The 23993-nt window shown below is 44.4% G+C and overlaps 1 protein-coding gene across 6 annotated transcripts; it reads left to right on the top strand.

Annotated features, from left to right (window-relative positions):
• Window positions 1–9014: 9014 nt before the first annotated feature.
• Window positions 9015–23881, top strand: TEX30 (testis expressed 30). 6 transcript variants are annotated; one of them, XM_083438120.1, is made up of 7 exons: window positions 9015–9061; window positions 12715–12956; window positions 19220–19289; window positions 20372–20602; window positions 20993–21044; window positions 22212–22414; window positions 23472–23881. In XM_083438120.1, exons 2-7 carry the CDS (start codon window positions 12913–12915, stop codon window positions 23631–23633), a joined length of 762 nt encoding a protein of 253 aa, XP_083294246.1. In that variant the 5' UTR covers window positions 9015–9061; window positions 12715–12912; the 3' UTR covers window positions 23634–23881. The 6 variants fall into 6 exon arrangements, with proteins under 6 accessions (XP_083294246.1, XP_083294247.1, XP_083294249.1 ...); XM_083438121.1 differs by having other exon boundaries at window positions 9034–9061; window positions 12721–12956; XM_083438123.1 differs by lacking the exons at window positions 9015–9061; window positions 12715–12956 and adding an exon at window positions 10519–10537.
• The last annotated feature ends 112 nt before the right edge of the window (window positions 23882–23993 follow it).

Here is a 23993-nt window from a genome sequence, read left to right as displayed (position 1 = left end):
AGCTTCTACAAAAGAACCTGGCTGGTCTCTCTCCCCCATTCTATGGCAGCAGCCACAGAAATCTGGAGTGTTGTCTTCTCGTTCTGCACTCCCAACACCATAAGGCTGACTACTGTTCCCCTCTCCCCAGTCGTCAATCACTGCATTGACCATCTACTTAAAACTGGGGAGGATTAGCAAGGTGGAGCCCATTTACAGTACAATATGTAAACCTTGCCTTGGTTCCAATGGAGTTATACTCTCAAGGATAGCAACCCAATGCAAGGCGTTAAAGCAGTCCGATTAAAGCAGTTAGCATTCAGATTGGCTCAAACAATCCCTTTTGTTGGTCCTCAGTCTGACAGCAATCAATTGGCTTTTGAATTTAAAACCTGAAAATGCTCATATTTGCAGAGGGTTAGAGGCATAAGCTGTAGCTGACCGCACGAGTATATATGTGTGTGTGTGTCTTGGGATAACACTTCAAACATCCGATAGAGCGAATGCTAGTTGATGAAAGCTTATAATAAATTTGTTAGTATTTAAGGTCCCCACAAGATTCTTTGTGGTTTTTGCATAAGAGGAAGAGTTCAGCAAAATGCAATACAGTACTTCCCATAACTGCAACACACTGTGATAGGATTCAATTAACAAAGACATTTCAGCCTACAACTTATAGAAAACAGTTCAACGGATTGATTTGAAACTTGGCAGTGTAAAAGTTTGAGGATAGTCCCTGTCGAATTTGGAGTAGAAAGAAGAGACCCTCCAAATGTCCCTATTTTCCAGGGCCGTTCCTGATTTAGAGAAGCCGTCTCCGTTTCTGATTTGATTCCAGAATGCCCCGTTTTTCCTTAGGATGTCTCTATTTTCATTGGATAAATGTTGGAAGGTAGGGAGTTATCAGACCCCTGAGCTGTCTGAAGGCAATCCTGTATAGGGAAGTTATGTTTTTATATATGTTGGAAGCTGCCCAGAGTGGCTGGGGCAACCCAGTCAGATGTGTGGGGTATAAATTATTGTTATAGAATGGGATGTCCCTTTTTTTCATGGGAGAAACGTTGGAGGGTATGAAAGAAATGATTTTGAACAAGTTACATTTGATGAGTAACACAATGAAGTTAGCAGGTAGTGCACACTTTTCTTGCATCAACTTTGTTGGGGTGGGGTTTGTCATTTCTACTAAGGGTTTTAGGAAAGGTGTTGTTGAGCTGGGCCTGACGAATCCAAGCTTTAGCAAGGATTTTGAGGTCAGCACCATCAGGCCAGGGAACCAAGCCACAAAGGACTGATCAGTGCACATGGCTGATTCTCCACACTGTCAGAAACAGGAAAACTCTTTGGCTTGCTGCTTCTGATGGAAACTGAAACCAGGAGGAGAGGTCTGGTTGCGATGCTGCTATGATCCACAATAAGAAATCAGGAGTGACGGTGCCAGAACTTGCATGTATCATGGCATCTATCACAGCCTCTCAGGAGTTGTTAAAATAAATACTGCAGTCTAAGGAGCAAGTGATCTGGTGGTTGAGTATAATATTTCCCTGTAGTATCTTCTGGTAGCCCTGAGTATTTCAGTAAGGAAGTGGCGAAGCGCAGTTCTTTTCAGTAGTAACATATTTACAGCACAGGAAAGCATTTATTATTTGTTTGGGGTCTATGGCCGTCTTTTAAACAGTATATATGTTGGTCAATATGTTGGTCATGGTGCTGGAGGAGACTCTTGAGAGTCCCATGGACTGCAAGAAGATCAAACCTCTCCATTCTGAAGGAAATCAGCCCTGAGTGCTCACTGGAAGGACAGATCCTGAAGCTGAGACTCCAATACTTTGGCCACCTCGTGCGAAGAGAAGACTCCCTGGAAAGGACCCTGATGTTGGGAAAGATTGAGGGCACAAGGAGAAGGGGACGACAGAGGACGAGATGGCTGGACAGTGTTCTCTAGGGGCTGGGAAACCTATATCTTCCCCTAGTATGTTGAACAACAGTTGGGAAAATGGCACAGGCAAACAAAAACCCCAACAACAACCATCAAACCATCCTTCTCAAGTTCTGATGTTCTAATCCAATTTGGAGCAGCTCTGCAACTGTTATTTACTGAACGTAAATACTCTGTGAGATCTAATCACAGATCTCCATTCTAATGGGTGGCTTGGTCTTGTGTGGAAATGAGTGACAATGCAAAGAGATGTGGACAAAGAAGAAACGGATCATTTCCCCTTCCCCATTTGGTACGCTTAAGGTAAAGGGTAAAGGGACCCCTGACCATTAGGTCCAGTCGTGACCGACTCTGGGGTTGCAGCGCTCATCTCGCTTTATTGGCCGAGGGAGCCGGCATACAGCTTCCGGGTCATGTGGCCAGCATGACTAAGTCGCTTCTGGTGAACCAGAGCAGCACACAGAAACGCCGTTTACCTTCCCGCCGGAGCGGTACCTATTTATCTACTTGCACTTTGACGTGCTTTCGAACTGCTAGGTTGGCAGGAGCAGGGACCAAGCAACGGGAGCTCACCCTGTCGTGGGGATTCGAACCACCGACCTTCTGATTGGCAAGTCCTAGGCTCTGTGGTTTAACCCACAGCGCCACCCGCATCCCTAAGCGTTGGTACGCTTAGGCAGTGCTATTTTTCTAGGGGGAAAACATGCCAGAACTTACCATGAACACCTCCCTTGTTCTCTTAGAATGGCAATGAGTTCCTGTGAGTTCCCCCTGAAAAAAAATCCCTATGATTAGGGTTTCTGACTGCATTTTCTGTTTTCTCCTCATGAGAGGAGTCACCTGTTTTGAATCTTTCTCCATCCGAGTTCTGCTTGCCTCACCCCAAAAAGCATATTGTAGAGTTGCAAAAGTTTTCAGAATAGGGCAACTGAAATGATCACATGGATAAAGCGAATGCCCTACAATGAAAGGTTGCAGTGTTTGGGACCGTGTAGTTTAGTTAAAAGGTAAGTAGGAGGCAACATGATAGATGTTTATTAAAAGAAAAGGCTTATTCAAGGGAGAGAAAGGACTGCAGGCAGGGGGGGGGGTTGTCAGGGAGACAGGTAATGGCTCTTGCAATTTTTAAACCAGGTTAAGCCTGCCAAGCTTCTCAGCAGTAGCCTCAAGGAACGATAAACCGCTCTGTATCTTGGTGGCATTCTGTGCTTCTCCCCTGCTGTGCCAGTAAACTGATCTAGTCTTTGGAAACTTTGCTATGTCCTGCCAGAATTAAAGCAGACCCTCCAAATGTCCCTATTTTCCAGGGATGGTCCCAGATTTACAGAAGCCGTCCCGGTTTCTGATCTGCTCCTGGAATGTCCTACTTTTCTTTAGGATGTCCCTATTTTCACTGGAGAAATGTTGGAAGGTAGGGAGTTGTGCGATCCCCTGAGCCGAAGAGATACAACCTCTAGAAGATATCTGAAGGCAGCCTTGTATTGGGAAGTTTTCAAAAAAAATAATGTTTAATGTTTTATTATGTTTTTACGTACGTTGGAAGCCGCCCAGAGTGGCTGGGGAAACCCAGTCAAATGGGTGGGGTAATAATAATAATAATAATGGAATAAGACATTTCTCTTTTCATTTGTTGGAGGGTATGTTAAAGAGGTTTCCTCAGTCCAGGATGTGTACAGCATAGGCATCAATCTCTTGGAAGGAAAGGGGACAATCAGCAACCATAAGTAACCATAAGTAACACTTGACATGTGGTAATACAAACTTGCTTTCCATTTTAAACGGAGGGAGGTCAAAACATGACATCGGGGTAGGAAATCTGTTGCTCTCCAGATTCTGTACTACAGCTCCTATCATCCTTGAACTTTGGCCATGCTGCCCAAGGCTGATGGGAGTTGTAGTCCAAAAACACCTGAAGGGCCACTGGCTCACCATCCCTACATTTCATGTTTGTTGTAGCCAGTGGCGTAGCGTGGGTTGTCAGCACCCGGGGCAAGGCAAGTAATTTGCGCCCCCTAACCCGGGGCAAGGCAAGTAATTTGCGCCCCCCCCGCCCCCGCTGCACTGTCCCTCCCCCAGATAGTCCCTCGCTCTCTCTCCGCACCGCACCGCATGCCTGGCACCCCCCCCCCCCCACAGTGGGCGGCGACCCGGCGGCTCGGATCGGATTCGCACAGCCAGCACTGCAGTGAGAGAGAGTGAGTGAGCCAGGTAGGGGCAGAGAGCTGCGAGTGCGAGCGCCCCCCCCCCAGATGTTGCGCCCGGTGCGGCCGGCCCCCCCTGCACCCCCCACGCTACGCCACTGGTTGTAGCCCAACAGTAAAGCATAAATGTAAAGCCCACGTGTCCCTGTGCCATTAAACTTCCTTGCACATGGGTCTGGGAAACCCAAAGCCCAATCGGAGTATCCCTGCGGCAATTATAACGTATGGAGCTGTTCCGAAAATTATCCATGCACCAGCACTAAGCCTATAAAAGCCATTGCTGTGCAAGAAGATATGGTCACTGTTGAGAGCATTGCAGGAGGATAGAAATGTGCTAAGTGAATTTAAATACAGTGTTAGGCTTGGATCAAGCAGATCTAGGTTCAAAATCTCCTACTCAACCAGGAATTTTAGTAGGTGAGCATGGGTCAACCATAACCTCTAACCTTTCACATATTCTTGAGGATAGCACATATGAATGCAAACATGCCCAACTACACTGTCCTGAAGCATCTGGAGGAAGAATAAGTTTAAAAGAAATAGAGAGAGATACCTGTTCAACACAGTAATTTGCAAACAAATAAAAAGATGCAAAAAATATTGTGTGATATTTGAAAATATGGTACTAAGAGTTAATCAATGAAAATGCCAAGTTTTTAGAAATATTATAGAGGTTCCCAAACTTGCACCATTTTGAGGCATCCACCAAGATAAAAATAAAAAATCACTGTGAAAGATATTCCCTTTGAGCTTCATTAAAAGAAAAAAACTTTGTGCAGCAAATGAGAGAACACAATAGTGATGAAATCATCCCTTTGCAAAGAACAACTTTTCCCAGAAGGCACCAGGGACCTTCCCAATACCGTTCCTGTTCATCATACATAAAGTACCAGCCAAAACCTTATTGCTTAAAGCCAAAGAAAGCCTGGGGGATGAGAAAGTTAGCCAAATATCTTTCTCGCTGACATTGAAACCAAGCTGAGGTCAGCTTTGCTGATGCGTTTCTTGGTCAGAATTGCAGCTATGAAGGTTGACAGGGTGGACTTCCTCTGTTTTGTGGGTGAGAGTTAAGATGGAGATGGCTCGGCAAAGCAAAGTGTAGTTCTTGAGGCTTCGAGCCGAATTGCTTCAGAGGTCAACGAAAGACATGTGAGCTACTCTCCGAAATCCCAAGAATGCCCCAGTGCTTTGCACATAAGATCAACCAGGTGATCTGGGAAAGACCACGGCTATTCAAGATAAGTCAGAGGTTAAAAATGGACATGTTTTATCCCCCATAAATAAAATGTGGTTTGATCTGGTGCCCTGTGGAGTTGCGTACCACTTTGGAGAAAGACCTGCTTCAACTTTCTTATGAACTTGTGCTTGTCATGAACTTCTGATTTATAATGACTAGAAATGGCGTGCCAAACACGTCGTGTGCTCCAGCTTGTCATGTGGATTCCAGAAATCTGCTGTGCACGCAGCGTCTCGTAGCAAGCAGGTTGTGGACTTGGCACAAAACAAACCCTTGTAAATAGGGGAGAGATTTTGTGACACGCAGGCCCTAATTTAAGATGGAGGCCTTAGCCACCCGACACGGTTTGCCTCACATAGCAACCACACTGGGTAACGAAACTTAGCAGGCAGCGTTCAGAACGAGCCAGAGTTATAGAAATAAGGGAGGCACAGGGAAGTGAGCTAAACCTGAAATGGTGTAAACAAAGTTGGTGCTACTAAAGGAGAGCAATGAAATTGTAACCATACATTTAAAGCACATAACTTGCCCCCAAAGAATCCCGGGAATTGTGGTTTGTTCAAGGTGCTTGGGATTGTAGCGCTGTGTGGGGCAAATTACAGTTCCCAGGGTTGTATAAATGTGCTTTAAATGTATGGTTTGTTTTAAGAAAGAAGTTAAGACAAATGGGGGGGGGGGACTTCCACTTATTCAGATACTGTGTAAGTTAAGTAGGTATAAGGTCTGGGTTACGCCAAGTCATTTTGCCCCCCAGGCATATGATGTCTTTGGTAACTGCCTCATTCTGCCACAAATAGCTACCAATATGGGGCTGTTGTTCTTGTAAGTGTTGGGATGCAACACAGCTTGCACTGAAGGCTGATGTGTCTGCATCAAGTAGATCAAGAACCTCCTTGTTTCTTTGCCTGGCCTGCCTGGCTTAACCTTTGACCTTCCATCAGGCGCTAGACTGATACCTTTAGGGTTGCTGACTTAATTTCCCGCTTCCTTCTTCTCCACACCTCCCTCGTGAGAGGAGACATCTATTTTGAACCTCATACTTTCCAACATTTCTCCAATTAAAATAGGGACATCCTATTCCATAACAACAACAATTTTATTATTTATACCCCAGCCTTCTGATTGGGTTGTCCAAGCCACTCTGGGAGGCTTCCAATATCCCGTATTTTTTGCTCTATAAGACGCACCAGACCACAAGACGCACCTAGTTTTTGGAGGAGGAAAACAAGAAAAAATATATTCTGAATCTCAGAAGCCAGAACAACAAGAGGGATCACCGCGCAGCGAAAGCAGCAATCCCTCTTGCTGTTCTGGCTTCTGGGATAGCTGTGCAGCCTGCATTCGCTCCATAAGACGCACACACATTTCCCCTTACTTCTTAGGAGGGAAAAAGTGAGTCTTATAGAGCAAAAAATACGGTATATAAAAACAGGGGAAATAGGGGAAAAACTTCCCTATACAGGGCTGCCTTCAGAGGTGTCTTCTAAAGTTGTATAGTTACTTATCTCCTTGGCTTGGGAATCACATACCCTCCAACATTTCTCTGATGAAAATAGGGGCATCATAAGGAAAAGCAGGATATTCTGGTATCAAATCTAAAACCGGGATGGCATCTGTAAATCTGGGACTGTCCCTGGAAAATAGGGACACTTGGAGGGTCTGGAATCTCCTTCCATTCCAAGCATAGCTTGTTACATGTCTTCTTTAGTTAGTTAGTTAGAACTAGGATTTTCCCTAGCAGATTTGTATTTCCTGCAACAAAACGCAGTGATTACATTCAGGGTAATGTGCGCTCTTGCAGCAGGAATTTGGTGTTCAGCTGAGCTTTCGTCAGCCAAAGGCCAACAGTGGCTTGGAGAAATTTTTAATAAAAGAGAGGGGAAGAGACAGAGCTACCAAGAATCAGTTGTTAGGTTGCAGGTGTGAAGAAGTCTTGTGTCAACAGGGAGTGTGCATGATACCTGTGTTGGGTGTAAATAGTGTAAATGACAGTGTGAGACACAGACAAGATATAACAAACATATATTCAACAATATGAAGAGTGGATAGAACAAAAACAAATGCCATAGAGGCTCATGTGCCTGCAATTTTATGCTCTATCTCTGGAAGAAAGACTCATTGAGCTGAATGGGACTTACGGTACTTTTGGGTAGAGATGTGTAGAATCACATTGCAAATATGTCTTTGTGTGTGTGTATATGTCCGAGGTGGGGTGTATCTTATTAAGTCCAAGGTGAAACTGACAGTGCTTTAAGTGAAGGATTCAAGCTTCTGAATTCATTACACTGAAAAGGCAAATCCATGGGAATTACGAGTAAAACTCGTCTGAGTAAAACTTAGTTGAATACCATCCCATGCCTTCTGCTGCATTATAGCCTGAAGACACAGTTAATTTGAACAAAGGCTAACCAAGGAATCACTACCCCTATGCATAACACACTCTTGAATTCTTAGCCTGGAAACTCTCTATTTCCTATTATAAATAGCAATAATCTCTTGCACCTACTATGAGTAACTGCATAGCTATGGGGGACATCATGTTAAAGGTCCAACAGTTAAATGTTAAAGGTTTTGTATTTTGGGATCATGAGGTATTGAATTCAAGTAAGAACAATAATGGTAGCATCTCTGCACCAGGCCAGCTTAGCATGCAGAGAGGAACAAATTTCCACAGTACATGGAGTGAGGCAACAAGGGGAAATGCTTATGGGACAGGCATTCTGTGTTGCAAGTGTGTGGAAGTGCCCAAGGCTTTGCTGCTTGCCTCGCAGAGGCAGAGGCTCAGAGAGGTTTGTTTACTGGCATTTACTCTGATTAGCTCAATGAGAGGACAAGAGGGAACAGCCATAAAATGTCACACGCTGCCAACCACTCCTGCGTCTCCCCACTTCAAGGTATCAGCGAATTGTAGCAGCTGCTGCAGCAGCAGACACACCAGTGACTGCATCATGTCACCTAATACCGTTGCAGGAATGGAGTGCCCTTAAATAGGGGGCTGACAAATTTATAGCCAAAGAAGAATCTCTCTCGCAGCACACAGCATAAAGGTACATCTATCATCCGGCCTAATGAAACAAAAATGCAATTCTGGCTCCCTTCGGCAGTGTAAAGGCAGTGAATAAGATCAAGTTTGCACTGTTCATTTTCCTTGGCGTGCCTCCTTATAACATGCTCACTGAGAAATTGTATCATGTCTTCGTCTCCTTCCCATGCTTGTGTTTCGCAAGTACCTGCTCTTTTCCTCTTTATTTAGCCAGAACCACCTTCACCTTTAGGCAGGTAATGCTTTATTTTACCCTTGCAAAGTCAATATGTAGGTGAGGATCATGAATGTTGATCTGTTGAAAGAACATCTTGCTGAGAGTTGCCAAATTCTGCTTGTTTAATTTCTGGGTTCTGGAACACAGAACAACAAGAAGAAGAGTTTGGACTTGATATCCCGCCTTTCACTCCCTTTAAGGAGTCTCAAAGCGGCTAACATTCTCCTTTCCCTTCCTCCCCCACAACAAGCACTCTGTGAGGTGAATGGGACTGAGAGACTTCAAAGAAGTGTGACTAGCCCAAGGTCACCCAGCAGCTGCATGTGGAGGAGCGGAGACGCCAACACGGTTCCCCAGATTACGAGTCCACCGCTCTAACCACTACACCACACTGGCCTCCCACAAAGATCTCCCTGGCCTAAATAAGAACAAAACAGCATGCATGCAAGTATGTATGTATGTATGTATGTATGTATGAAACAGAGGAAATCATTTGGGACAGCAGAATAAGGCATCACTGTTACATCTCTAGTTGTAGATCTAGATGCAGGATACTTTAGATATGAAATAGACCAGTGGGTTATTTTGTTCCAGGCAACATCCTCAGCAGTATGAGAGTTCCAGTCCAAACAGTGGGGTCGAGACAACAGTTTGGGTTCCAGCAGAGCAAGGAGAATAAAGAATTGATATTTCAGAGAGTACCCTGGACAGCTCCATGTGGAGTTCACAAGTTGCCCTCCATATATATGTTGCTTCAGCATCAAACAATCTCAGATTGAAAGTTGCTTTAAAAAATTATAAACCACTCACATTGTGATATATCAAAGGGGTATACAGAAACCCCCCAAATATACACCAAAAGCAACACAGTTAAAATAGCAGTACAATGCTGTGAGATGAGGAGTGGGCAATAGTTTTAAAATGCATTCAGAAATTTAGCTCAAATGGTAATGAATCCTGTGTCACTTTGTCACTAATGGTGGACATAAGGCCAATAGCAGGAAGTCCTCAAACTTGGAATGTAATGGCCAGGCAGGAGTGTAAGGAGTTGTCTCGCAAGTATCCTGGTCCTAATTTATGCAGAGCTTTGAAACAAGTAATGACACCTTGAACCTGTCCTGGTAACATATAGAAAGTCATTGCAACTGCTTCAACAGAGGTGTAATGTGTTGACAACAGTTAGCTACAGAACAACAGCCTTGCAGCAGCATGCCGCACAAGCTGCAGTTTCTGGATCACACTCAAGGGGAGCCCCACATAGTGGTTACCAACGTATGGATCACTTGGTCCAGATTATCCAGGAATGGCTATAGCGAGCATATCAGCCGAAGGTCATCGAAGGCTCTCATAGCCACTGAAGTGAGAAAGATGAATCAATTAAGGTCCCCAGATTACAAACCTGCTTCTTCAAAGGGAGTCCGACTCTGCCCGGAATAGGCAAATGGCCAATTTCCTGGACTCAGAAACCACCCACCCACAGAGACACTGTCTTACCAGGCTCAGTTTCAGATCACTGGCCCTCATCCAGCCCACCACTGCATCCAGTTACCATCTCATGACATGCACGTCCAGTCCTGATTCGGATGAGAAATAGAGCCGAGTTTCAACAGCATACTGAAGACCTCGTGCTCTAATCTCTTAGGACTACTATCGGTGGCTTCGTGAAATGTTAAGTAGTACGGGGGGGGGAATAGTACCCTGTGACACCCCACAGTGTAAGTGCCAGGGGCCAGCACATAACTACCAAGTGCTTCTCTCTGAAATTGACCCTGTGGGTAAGAGCGGAACCACTGAGGAACCCCAACAAAGGTCTAGGAAGGTGCCATAGCCAATGGTATCAAAAGCCATTGGTAGATCAAGCTAGAGTAAGAGACCCATGAAAAACCTCAGAAGCCAAGTTACGGACTGGTTACAATATCATCAGGTATATGACATGTTCAAATTAGACCAATTTTTTTGGGGGGGGGGGAGGGGGTTCAACCAAAGCTCACAATTTGAAAATGAACTATTACAAAATAAGGGTAAACTTTTGTCTAGAATGTATAAGTTTTCATTAGAATGGGAAACAAAAGACGAGCCAGTTAAAGCTTAAGTGACACACTGGGCAATGGATATAGGACACAATAAAGACCTAGACCTCTGGGAGAAACTTTGAGGAAGTGATTTGAAATTTACTTCATGTTACTCGCTGAGAGAGAACTATTTGAAAATGATTCACAGATGGTATCTGAGTAGGTCGGCTAAGATGTGTAAAGTACAATCTGATACGTGTTGGAAATGTAAAGAAAGGGAGAGGACCTTTTTCCATATGTGGTGGACATGTAAAAAGGCAAAAGAGTATTGGGAAATGATGTATAATGAGTTGAAAAAAAGGTTTAAAGACCAGAGTCCTTTTTGTTGGGAATAATCCAGACAGAAATTCCTAGGTGAGGACAACTTGTCGAATGCATTTCTTCAAGGACCCTGTTCATGTTATTAGGCCGCAGTAACTGGAAATGATCCCTTAATCTTTATTCGGACAGTGCCTTGACAGATTCTGCAACAACAACAACAGAATAGCTATCAGTACAGAGGCAAACAACTAGACCCCCGAAGTGTCTCATAAACAATTCACGATGGGATCCAGAAAGTTGTATAGCTCCACCCACAGGTACAGATGCCAACAGCCCTTTGACCACTCTGAGAAGCTCTGCAGGACTTCTGCTTGAGGATGCAAGAGGCCTTTTTGTTTCCCTCATTGCCACTCAGTAGGCCCAACGATGCACCCCAACTTGTGTTTGGTTGGCTTTGGAAGGTACCTTGTGTTTTGAATTTAGTTGGCATCTGGATCATTTAATCATCCAGAGCTCTCAGAATACCACGTTCCCGCTTTTAATGTTTAATAGGTTATTGTATTTTAGTGTTTTGGTGGAAGCCGCCCAGAGTGGCTGGGGAAACCCAGCCAGATGGGCGGGGTATAAGTAATAAATTATTATTATTATTATTATTATTATTATTATTATTATTATTATTATTCCAGAGAGGGGAGGGACACGGGTGGCGCTGTGGGTTAAACCACAGAGCCTAGGACTTGCCGATCAGAAGGTCAGTGGTTTGAATCCCCGTGACAGGGTGAGCTCCAGTTGCTCGGTTCCTGCTCCTGACAACCTAGCAGTTCGAAAGCATGTCAAAGTGCAAGTAGATAAATAGGTACTGCTCTGGAGGGAAGGTAAACGGCGTTTCCATGCGCTGCTCTGGTTTGCCAGAAGCGGCTTAGTCATGCTGGCCACATGACCCAGAAGCTGTAAAGCAATAAAGCAAGATGAGCGCTGCAACCCCAGAGTCGGTCACGACTGGACCTAATGGTCAGGGGGTCCCTTTACCTTTACCAGAGAGGAGAACTCAGGAGTGATGGCATCATATATTGTATACAACACTGAAGTCTCACGTCGGATGTAACTGATCTGTAGAAAAGACTCTATGATCCGGAAAAAAGAGACAATGCATGTACTTTTGTAATCAAAGAAAATCTATAATAAAAATTATTTTTTAAAAAAATGAGTGAGTGCATCAATGGCCAAAGATTCTTCTTTCTTTCCTTTTAAATTGGCAGCAGTGCATTTCCAAAAGACAACAGAAAACTTTACCAGGAGCTGTGCAATAGCTAGCAGAAAGTTAATGTAGATCTCAGTGAATAATGTTATTATTTCCTAAAGAGGCACATGTTTTTCATGCAGAGCTGCCTTTGGCCCATCAAGCCTATCAGAGAAGTCTATATCTTTAAGCAGACTATCATGATACTTGCCATACCACATTAGAAACCAGTCAAATACACCTTGCTATTTATTGATTTATTTCAGGTGGTAAATATCTACACCTCTCCGCACACCTTGCTAAGAGACGCACAATGTGCTTGGTAAATGAGGGCTCTTTCCCTTGGTGTTTTGTGATGGTTATAAAAATCATACTATAATATCTTTCCCAGAGAGCAGAGGGAGCTGGAGAATGAAGAATTGGACACAACTCCTTCAGATCTCACCTTTAGTGTGTATGTCTTTGGGTGTGATTCTTTTTTCTCAACAAGACTAACTTTAGTCTTTATTTCACTTAACTCTTTAGAAGAACCAGAAGAAGAAGAAGAAGAAGTGGCGGCCGGATGATTCTACTGCCTTCATCTCTGTTTCCCCCCTCTATTTGTATTCCTTAAGACGAGAATGCGTATTATTCTATGACTACATCCTGGAACCTCTTTGGGAATTTTATAATGATCTGAACTAAATATAACTGGAGGCAGTCTACACACATCTGTGATCAAAATAGATGGTGTGCATTCTGCTTAAGGTTTCTAGGGGCTGCGCTGCAAGGTGATGCAATGCAAGGAGGAGAAAGAAATTTGCTAACGTTCCTATTCCATCATTCTACAAGAGGTCTAAAACTTAGGACTGTCAGATTGCTGATGGGCAGATGCTCAATAATAACTAAAGCTAAAGAAGATGCAAGAGCACTGCTCCTTGCTTTCCCCCTTGGCAAACGCAAAATAGGACGTTTGTATACAAAGCTTGAAGGGACACAGGTGGCGCTGTGGGTAAAAGCCTCGGCATCTAGGGCTTGCCGATTGAAAGGTCGGTGGTTCGAATCTCCACGGCGGGGTGCGCTCCCGTTGTTCGGTCCCAGCGCCTGCCAACCTAGCAGTTCGAAAGCACTCTTGAGTAGATAAATAGGGACCGCTTACTAGCGGGAAGGTAAACGGCGTTTCCGTGTGCGGCTCTGGCTCGCCAGAGCAGCGATGTCACGCTGGCCACGTGACCTGGAAGTGTCTCCGGACAGCGCTGGCCCCTGGCCTCTTGAGTGAGATGGGCACACAACCCTAGAGTCTGTCAAGACTGGCCCGTACAGGCAGGGGTACCTTTACCTTTTATACAAAGCTTGCACTGGATTGTACAGCGAATGTAAATTTCGGGCTACATGTGCCATAGTTTCTGATGGCAGAAACTGATGGGAACTGTAGACCACATCATCTGGAATCTATCAGTTTGGGTACCCAATGCAGGCTTTGAAAAATGCAAGGGTGCTCCCCTTCAGCATAGACGCTCAAACATCCTAAAATGTGAAAAAGAAACAAACAGGATCTTCTTGCAGCAAGACTGCTCCCGCTGTTTCAAGGTTCCTAGTTCCACCCATTAGACCAAGGTGTGTGTGTGTGTGTCTTTCAGTGTGCACGTGAGGGTTTCAGTATGGATCAAGGTGTGTTGCTGCAGTGTGGGGAGGTTGCAGGGCAGGATGGGGTTGGTAGTGGGGTTTTAGTGTCCATGGGGTTTCAGTGTGGGTCAGTGTGCGTGAGTTTGGATCAGTAGAAGATGCAGTGTTGTGAAAGGGCTGTTTGTGTGGGTGTTTCACTTTGGGGTGTGGTTTCAGTTTTGGGCAGGGTGTGTGTGGAGGTTCGGTGTGGAGCAAGGTGTGGGTGGGTGGGTGTGTTTGTCACTGTGGGGTTAGTTGTGAGTGGGCTCTCGTAGACTTCAATGGGGCAAGAGAACCTTAATAACTTTTGAACCACTGCTCAGAGCTTTGGATAGGGTTAAGAATTCAACACACTTTGCATTTAAAGGAAAATATATCAAATGTGCATTTTCTGAAACAATACAGCCAACCTTCCCTATTTGAACTTATTCAATTTTTGCAAAGCAATCCTCCAAGCAAATCTTTTTAAATGTCTACGTTAGGGGGAGATGCGTATAAAAATGAATAAGGTTAGTGAAAATAACGTACGCAAATGCATTATATTAGGATAGATTGCTTGTAAAAATGTGTATGTTAATCCAAACTGCATACAAAAGTGTGTTCATTGGGATAAATCTGTGCTAAAATGCTCAATAATTTTCATTTTAAAAATAGCAAATTGCAGTAGAAACGTGGAGAGCTGAATTCAAGGTTGACAAGAAGAGGAGAAACTGAGATAATTGAGAAGTCCTTCCATCCCTTACTCAGAACATCATCAAAGCAATGAAAGATTGCCTTATAACAGCAGTAATTTTATTGGCTCCATCTTAACTAGATGGAGGCATTCCTTTGCCCTTTTGATTCCAAAACAACTTCTTTGTTGAATCTGAAGAAAGCAGTTCCTGACTAGGTTCAGGACTTTTACCCTGTGTTATGTTTTCCTAATAATTATTTTTAACTTGGCTAGCGGTCTCTCTTTGATACTTCTCTGCCCTGGCTAATTTAGAAAGGAATGTCTAGAAGATACACATAGCAGCCAAGTCGATCTCTTGGATGAGCTTATCACAGGGCTTGTGGATTTTGACTTTTGGTCTTAACAAATTCCACTAGTATGAAGTCAGTTGACACGAAGATCTTTGGCACATTTATTTCCCAGCAGGCATTAAACCATGATGCAAGCAGATTTCCAACTGGTGAACACAGCCCAAAATAGCAGCCGGGTCAGCAGGCCTATTGACTTTTAAATGTTGACAAAGGAAACTTCCTGAAGTGTCTGCTTAGAAACTGTGCATTCAATAGTACCTGCACTGACTCCTTTGCATGTGCTGTTTGCAGGTCTTAGATATATAAATAGCAAACACAGAAATCTTTGCTATCACTGCAAATAATTGTTTATCTCCTAAACCCATAAAATTATAAAGGTTGCTGGTGTGGAATTTTTAAAAAAACCTAGATATTTTTTGGTACACCATCAGAAAGCAGTTCTTAGATGACAATAAAATCCACCCTTCACTTTGTGAATAATAAAGGTAAAGGGACCCCTGACCATTAGGTCCAGTCGTGACCGACTCTGGGATTGCGGCGCTCATCTCGCTTTATTGGCCGAGGGAGCCGGCGTACAGCTTCCGGGTCATGCGGCCAGCATGACTAAGCCGCTTCTGGTGAACCAGAGCAGCGCACGGAAATGGCGTTTACCTTCCCGCCGGAGTGGTACCTATTTATCTACTTGCACTTTGACATGGCTTTCAAACTGCTAGGTTGGCAGGAGCAGGGGCCGAGCAACAGGAGCTCACCCCGTTGCGGGGATTAGAACCGCCAGATTCGAACTGCCGACCTTCTGATCAGCAAGTCCTAGGCTCTGTGGTTTAACCCACAGCACCACCCGCATCCCTTTGAGAGTAATATGCTCCCTTATAAGCACAAAGCGGCGAACAGGAAGCAAATTTAGGGATTATCCACACTTTTGTCTTGTCCTGTTTCCTGCCCTCCCAAACCTCCAGCAATTTGGGGTTTCCCCAATTCCCATTTGCTCTGATCTATCGCTAAATAGAACTACAGTTCTGGGTCTACTCTATGGAAGGGCAATGTGTTCTAAATGTCCAGCGTGCATGCAGCCTTAAATATTATTCCTGGTGGGAAGGGAGGGGAGAGGAGGGAGAATCTGAATTTACACTCTCACAATCTGCACCCGATTTCTCAGCCCTCGGTGGTTGCTTCCAAAGCTTTCATTTATTGAACGGCTCTGGTGGTTCGCAATCCCAACAGAGTGCATTCACAGATGTCTTCTTGCAAACAGTGCACTTTATTCCACTTTCCCCCATAAAGTCTCTCTCTCAACAGTTTTCTGCTCTGAAAACAGAAAGTGAAGCTAGTTACAAAGACAGCACACACAACGGTTTGTTCAAAGCTCTTCTCTGCCCAAGAATCCTGGGAACTGTAGTTTGATGTTTGACTATGTTTTTATACAGCGGTACCTCGGTTCACGAACTCAATCTGTTCTGGAAGTGCGTTCTTAAACCAAAACCGTTCTTAAACCAAGGCACGCTTTCCCTAATGAGGCCTCCCGCTGCTGGTGCCCTTCCACTGTTCCGTTTCCATTCATAAGCTGAGGCAAAGTTCGCAAACCAGGACACTACTTCCGGTTTTTCAGAGTTCGCAAACCGAATACAGTCATTAAATGTGCTTCAGGTTGAGCGTTTTCAGGTTGCGCTCCACGGCACCCCGGAAGTAATGGAGTGTGTTACTTCTGGGTTTCGCCACTTGCACATGCGCAGACGCTCAAAATGACGTCATGTGCATGCGCGGAAGGGGCAAATTGCAACTCGCGCAGACACGGGTTGCATTCGCTTCAGGATGCGAAAGGGGCTCCGGAACGGATCCCGTTCGCATCCAGAGATACCACCGTAGTTCGTAAAAAGAGCTGTTCTTAAAACGAGGTATCACTGTATATGCTATAAGTGGCTGGGGAAACCCAGCCAGATGGACAGGAACAACAACAACAACAACAACAACAACGGGGCTTTTATTGGGGGTTTGTTGCTCTTACTGATGTTAATTCTTTGTTTTAGCTCTTGGTATAATTCAAAATATGGTTTGAAGCTCAACATCAAAAAAACAAAGATCATGGCCACTGGTCCCATCAACTCCTGGCAAATAGAAGGGGAAGAAATGGAGGCAGTGAGAGATTTTACTTTCTTGTGCTCCATGATCACTGCAGATGGTGACAGCAGCCATGAAATTAAAAGACGCCTGCTTCTTGGGAGAAAAGCAATGACAAACCTAGACAGCATCTTAAAAAGCAGAGCCATCACCTTGCCGACAAAGGTCCGTATAGTTAAAGTCATGGTTTTCCCAGTAGTGATGTATGGAAGTGAGAGCTGGAGCATAAAGAAGGCTGATCGCCGAAGAATTGATGCTTTTGAATTCTGGTGCTGGAGGAGACTCTTGAGAGTCCCATGGACTGCAAGAAGATCAAACCTCTCCATTCTAAGGAAATCAGCCCTGAGTGCTCACTGGAAGGACAGATCCTGAAGCTGAGGCTCCAATACTTTGGCCACCTCATGAGAAAAGAAGACTCCCTGGAAAAGACCCTGATGTTGGGAAAGATGGAGGGCACAAGGAGAAGGGGACGACAGAGGACGAGATGGTTGGACAGTGTTCTTGAAGCTACCAGCATGAGTCTGACCAAACTGCGGGAGGCAGTGGAAGACAGGAGTGCCTGGCGTGCTCTGGTCCATGGGGTCACGAAGAGTTGGACACGACTAAACAACAACATAATTCACGCGGCCACTGTTCCATTTGACTGCGTGTGCGCGCGACTTAAAGGCACCGGGTGTACGTCGGGTGGGGGGGAGGCAAGGCGTTATGTAGGCGTGTCCCTCTTTTTCTTCGACTTCCTCCCTCCGCATTAAGAGCCGCTGGCTGGGCTTTCGCTTCGGCGCGCGTACTACAACTCCCAGCATGCAATTGCGTAGCGCGCAATTGCTGGCACTCTTGCGGGAAGGGGAAAGAAGGAGCCGTGATCCCGGGCGCGCATGACTTCGGGAGCAAGTTTCTCCTCCTGCCGGATCCAGCGGGACTTACTCCCGAGTAAACGAGCCATAAGGGATGCTGCAGCTTCAGGAGCGCCGGGTTGGAGTTTCCTTAGAAGGAGGGGAAAGAAAGAATCGGGGTTTTCTTTTTTTGAAAGGGAAAGCTCTCTTAGAATCCTAGAGTTGGAAGGGATCCCCAGGGCGATCTAGTCCAACCCCGTGCAATGCAGGAATCAAAACACGCAGACCCGCCCATCCAGTGTGAAACCACGCCGGATCCTGCTTTGCTTTTGTGCTTGTTCCGGCACTTTTATTGCTGCGTCGTAGCCCCTCTTACGAATCTGCCAGCAGCGTTTCTCTGAGTGCGTAAGCTCGTAGGTGGGGTCCTTTGCAGCCCCCCCCGAAAAAAATGTCTTGCTGCACCTTCAAAACTAACCATTTTATTGCAGCTTGCAGTTTTTGCCAGTTTGGACAAAATGCCTTATCCTCAGCAGAGAGATTCCTGCATTGCAGGGGGTTCGACTGGATGACCCTCGGGGTCCCTTCCAAGCCCCAAATCCTATGATTCTATACATGAATACAAAGGGGACATCTCGAAACGGGGAGCACAGAAAGGCAGGCAAAGAACTATGTGTGCATAGGGGCTACAATATGTGCAGCCAGAAGGCTGCTCTCCTTGTCTTTCACAGTCCCTGATACTTGAAGCAGAAAACCCAAATAGTGCCAAGTTCCTTCACCTTTCTTGTAGACCATGGAATGGCTTGGTCACTAAAGCATGATACTCTTAACCTCATCTTTGTGGGTTCAAGCCCCACTTTGGGCAAAAGATTCCTGCGTCATTGTGTGACCAGGTTAAGAACAGACCTCCGGAACGAATTAAGTTCTTAACCTGAGGTACCACTGTAGTTTAACCTCCATGGACCTTGAGTAGTTTGTGCAGCTGTGTACAAAACTGGAAGGAAGTTCTGTAGGAGTCAAATATGTCTGGCAGTACAGTGGTACCTCGGGTTAAGTACTTAATTCATTCCGGGGGTCCGTTCTTAACCTGAAACTGGTCTTAACCCGAAGCACCACTTTAGCTAATGGGGCCTCCTGCTGCTGCCGTGCCACCGGAGCCCAATTTCTGTTCTTATCCTGAAGCAAACTTCTTAACCTGAAGCACTATTTTTGGGTTAGTGGAGTCTGTAACCTGAAGCGTATGTAACCTGAAGCGTATTTAACCTGAGGTACCACTGTATATCTTTGAATACCAGAGGCTGTGGGATGTCCAGTAAGGGGGTTTTTACCTGCCCATAACAAGCAATAGACCATACTCCTATGGTTGTACATGTTGAGCTTCTTGGGTGCAAGCGTTTCATGTTTCTTTAATTTTATTACAGTGACTTGCAGTCAAGCGTTCTGAGACATGAACTTGTGAGATCGCAACAGAAAATGGGTGACTGTTCAGAGGTATGTCGCCACAAATTTATCTTTGCTCTGTATGCAGTTTTTATTTTAAAGATCCTATTCTAATCCTAAACAAGCTTAATAAATTCACAGAAGCCACTAGCACACACACACACACACAAACCCCCACTCTTCATGTGTGCCCATGTAAGGCTATACCTTTTACCAAAAAGGAAAAAAAAAAACTTTTGTAAAAACGTTTTACTTGGTGTTTACACGTCCAGCTCTACATTGTTAATTATATGGATAGTTTAAACATTGTTTGAACACTTCCAAACAAACCAGCATTTTATTTTTCACATACAGGAAAATTAAAGCAACCGAATGATTAGTGTGACTTGGCTTTGGAGATGTTGAATTAGGTCGTTGACAAGAACAGAGAAAACTGTATCTTCTTATGTCTCTCAGGATGCCTCCAGATGACTTGTTTATTGACAATTTATCCTGATTTGTTTTACAGGGAGATTATCTGACATTGGCTATGTAATGAGCATTCATTTTGATTTTTTTAGATAGATGGCAGTGCCTCACAGCAAGTGTCATTCCACACTTTCCAGTGTGGTTCCCCACCACTTTCCTTACAGCAAAAAGTCTGAAATTTTTAGGAAGCGGGGTTATTGAGCAATCAGCTATAATTGTGCAACCCGAATTTGCCAGTATGTGACTGGATGAGACTTGAAAATTGTGAGAATCTGGAAATGCCCTTCGTCACAAGAACAACAAGAAGAAGAGTTTGGATTTGATATCCCGCCTTTCACTCCCTTTAAGGAGTCTCAAAGCGGCTAACATTCTCCTTTCCCTTCCTCCCCCACAACAAACACTCTGTGAGGTGAGTGGGGCTGAGAGACTTCAAGAAGTGTGACTGGCCCAAGGTCACCCAGCAGCTGCATGTGGAGGAGCGGAGACTCGAACCCGGTTCCCCAGATTAGGAGGCTACCGCTCTTAACCACTACACCACGCTTCCATTTCCTTTTGGAGTGTCCTGTGTCAAAGGGCAGGACCAACATGGCAGCTAGTCTGATACACCGTGTTTTATGCATGTGTGCTGAAGACATATTCGCTGATTTCAGTGTTTTTCTTTCTAGACCAGTGTGAAAATACCATTTGGAAGCAAATATCTAGACGCAGTTTTCTCCATCCCCGAGAAGAAGCTGCCATATGCTGTGATTCTCACGCATGGAGCATCTGGTGATATGAATTTCTCTCACCTTGTATCTTTGGCAAACTACCTGGCCTCTCATGGATTTCTGTGTCTGCGATTTACCTGCAAAAGCCTCAATATCATCTATAGAACTAAAGCATATAAAGCTGTTGTGGTATGAAAGACCAAGTTTGCTTTTTAGTTCAAGGGGAATGAAACATTGTGCTAATTCTTGTACCCTAAAATGTTGTAATTCTTTACTTCTTTATCCAGGATTAAGCCCCATTTAGCTCATTTGGGTTTCTGAATAAATGTGTATCGGATTGCAGTCTAAACTAGATCGCCCATATGTAGCTTACTCCAATCAACATGTAGACTTCATAATATAAAATTTATATGTATGTAGACGTGGGTCTTTTTCATGTGATTTCTTTATTTTTCACTATGTAAGAAACTGAGTGTTTTGAAAGCAATTCCTGTTCTGGGTGCATCTTTTAGCAAGTTACTTTCTAGATGTTTCTATTGATTATCCAAAAAATATTAATCTCTAACCGTTTTTTAAAAGGAATATTTAAGATCATCAGGCAACTACACACTTTCTGGCATTTTTCTTGGAGGTAAGAAAATTTGATGGCGTATATATGTAACACGGCTTCTTATTTCCCTCCTGCAAAACAGGGTGCTGACAAATATTTTTGAATGAGGCAGGCATTTCACATACCAGGTTTTTGTTGTTGTTGACTGCATATGTATATTTTAAAGATACGGATTTAAGCTACAGTGGTACCTCGGGTTACAGGCGCTTCAGGTTACAGACATTTCAGGCTACAGACTCCACTAACCCAGAAATAGTACCTCGGGTTAAGAACTTTACCTCAGGATGAGAACAGAAATTGTGCGGCGGCTGAGGGAGGCCCCATTAGCTAAAGTGGTACCTCAGGTTAAGAACGGTTTCAGGTTAAGAACGGACCTCTGGAACGAATTAAGTTCTTAACCCGAGGTACCACTGTATTTCTGCGTAGCATTTCCGAACAGCACAGACCTTTGTCCTCACCGAAAGAGTCAAAGGCCAACATAAACAGTTGATTTTGCCTCCAAATGAGGCTAGGGCCCAAACCAATGGATTCAAGTTACAAGAAAGGAGATTCTGACTAAACATCAAGAAGAACTGTGTGAGGTGGTGGCCTCTCCTTCCTTGGAGGTTTTGAAGCAGAGGTTGGAAGGCCATCTGTCATGTATAATCTAGTTGAGATTCCTGCATTGCAGGCGGTTGGACTAGATGATCCTCAAGGTCCCTTCCAACTCTACTTCTATGATCCAAACCTTTAATTATGGAACTCCATGCATCGAGTCACTAGCTACCTATTTGATAAGGAATTCAGTGTTGCACTCGGATCTTTCCACCTGCACAAGTATTTCAGCTTGCCAGACAGAATGGTCTGTCCTCTCCCCCCCCCCCCTTAAAGGCACCCAGTTGGTCAGAGCTGGACTTGATCTGATCCAACAGAACTTTTCCTAAAACTGTTACGGACCTTGACAGCTTCTTGGCTGTGATTTAAGCCTATTTCCTCCAGCAGCACTGAGGTAGCTGCAAAAGTTCATGTTGCCTCCATGTAAATTAATCCCTAGATAATGTGCACCAACTGTAGCTGGTTCCCCAGTTTTGAGTGCTTTCAGCAGAGAAATACGGAGGATTAGAAGTCCGAGAAAATGGTTGTTATACAGAATGCGTAGCTCGAATCACAAAAAAATGTACCCCCCCCTTGATTCTTAATGGGATGTAGGCCGTTCAATGGGCTCGCGCGCTGCCGCTTCTGTGATACGACAAGCGGACCAAGATAAGGACAGCTTCATTCAAGGTCTGATATGCTTGTCTTACCCGCTGCATCGACCAAAGCTTCACTCTAAACTTCGGGATGAAGATTTATTGTCCATTAAGTCTCCTGTGCTATTTGTGTCTGGAGATACAGATGAGATGTGTGATAAAGTGAGTACCTAGACGTGCTGGAAAGGGGAGCAAATAACACTCTTGCTTAAAATGTGCAATACCGATGAGATAAGCCCACGTTTTCTAACACAGTAATGAAAGGAGCTTTTGGAGGTTTGCCTTGCTGGGTTGCCACATTCAAATTGGTTTCATGAACAGAAACTTCACCTCCTCTCCCTTTCTCCACACTTAGTTATTTATTTCTTAGTCAGTACTAACAAAAGGGATGCGGGTGGCACTGTGGGTTAAACCACAGAGCCTAGGACTTGCCGATCAGAAGGTCGGCAGTTCGAATCCCCGTGACAGGGTGAGCTCCCGTTGCTCGGTCCCTGCTCCTGCCAACCTACCATTTCGAAAGCACCTCAGAGTGCAAGTAGATAAGTAGGTACTGCTCTGGTGGGAAAGTAAACAGCGTTTCCGTGAGCTGCTCTGGTTCGCCAGAAACGGCTTAGTCATGCTGGCCACATGACCCGGAAGCTATACGCTGGCTCCCTTAGCCAATAAAGCGAGATGAGCACCGCAACCCCAGAGTCGGCCACGACTGGACCGAATGGTCAGAGGTCCCTTTACCTTTACCAAACAAATAAATAAGTCAAACCTATGAAAAAGCACATTTCCCCCTTTGGAATTGCCCAGTTGTATCAAAAGCAAACCATACTTCATTTTAGAACTTTTGTTTACATAGTATATGATTTTGCATCTTTTCTATTGCAGGTCCTAGCAATGAGCTTTGTATATTTTCCCAGAGCAAGGCAGATTTTCTGGAGGGGGGAAATCATCTATCTTATCCACTAAAGTGTGTGTGCATGAAGTTAAGGGCAGCACTCTTTAATAATCTTGCTAGCACTATTAAACGCCACCATTTTTTTTCTTGCATCCCATGTGATGCTCTGCTTAGAGAATCATGCGAAGTCAACATGGACAAAAGATATTCCTGCGCCATGCTGACAGTTATTGACTGCCTCACCCAAGTAATGCTGGCTTCTGTGGGAAATGAACTCTTTAAGAGTTAGATACGTCTTTCTGATCTATTTTGTCCCTCCATTTGTTTCAATAGCAACTGCTGGATGGCGTTGCAGTCAAAATGCAGGCGCCCAAGAAAATCCATTGGGTTGAAAAGGCAAACCACAGCATGGCAGCGAGAGGACGAAATGCAGACGACATCTCGATGGAAATAAACAGGCAGGTTTTGTCTTGGATCAAAGAAATCGTTGAATAGCGACAGAAGCAATTTGCCAATTCCAAATAGCCTCTGTACTCGGTATACGATGGATTAATAACACTTGGATTAATAATACTTATAGGAGTATAAGTAATCAGCCCTGTGCTAAAGCAGTGGCAAAAACAACTGCGTGTTTTTGTAACTTCATTATGGTGTAAAATATGTTCTATTTGGTTTTGTGTATATATAGTTAATGTTCAGAGATAACGGAAATAAATAAATCTGTTTTTTACTTTCTAAAAAAAGCATTGTATCTCACACATCTACTTTTATACATGGTATTTTTCCCAAAGCAAATATGTTACCAGACAATTCTTTACTGGATTGCATGAAATGGGTAGCCTAGCCATACCATGC

The sequence above is a fragment of the Podarcis tiliguerta genome (assembly GCF_965153285.1).
Source record: "Podarcis tiliguerta genome assembly, chromosome: 4".
In the NCBI taxonomy this organism is placed as follows: Eukaryota; Metazoa; Chordata; class Lepidosauria; order Squamata; family Lacertidae; genus Podarcis; species Podarcis tiliguerta.
The sequence above is the reverse complement of the archived record's forward strand: the minus strand, read 5'-3'. Positions and strand labels throughout refer to the sequence as shown.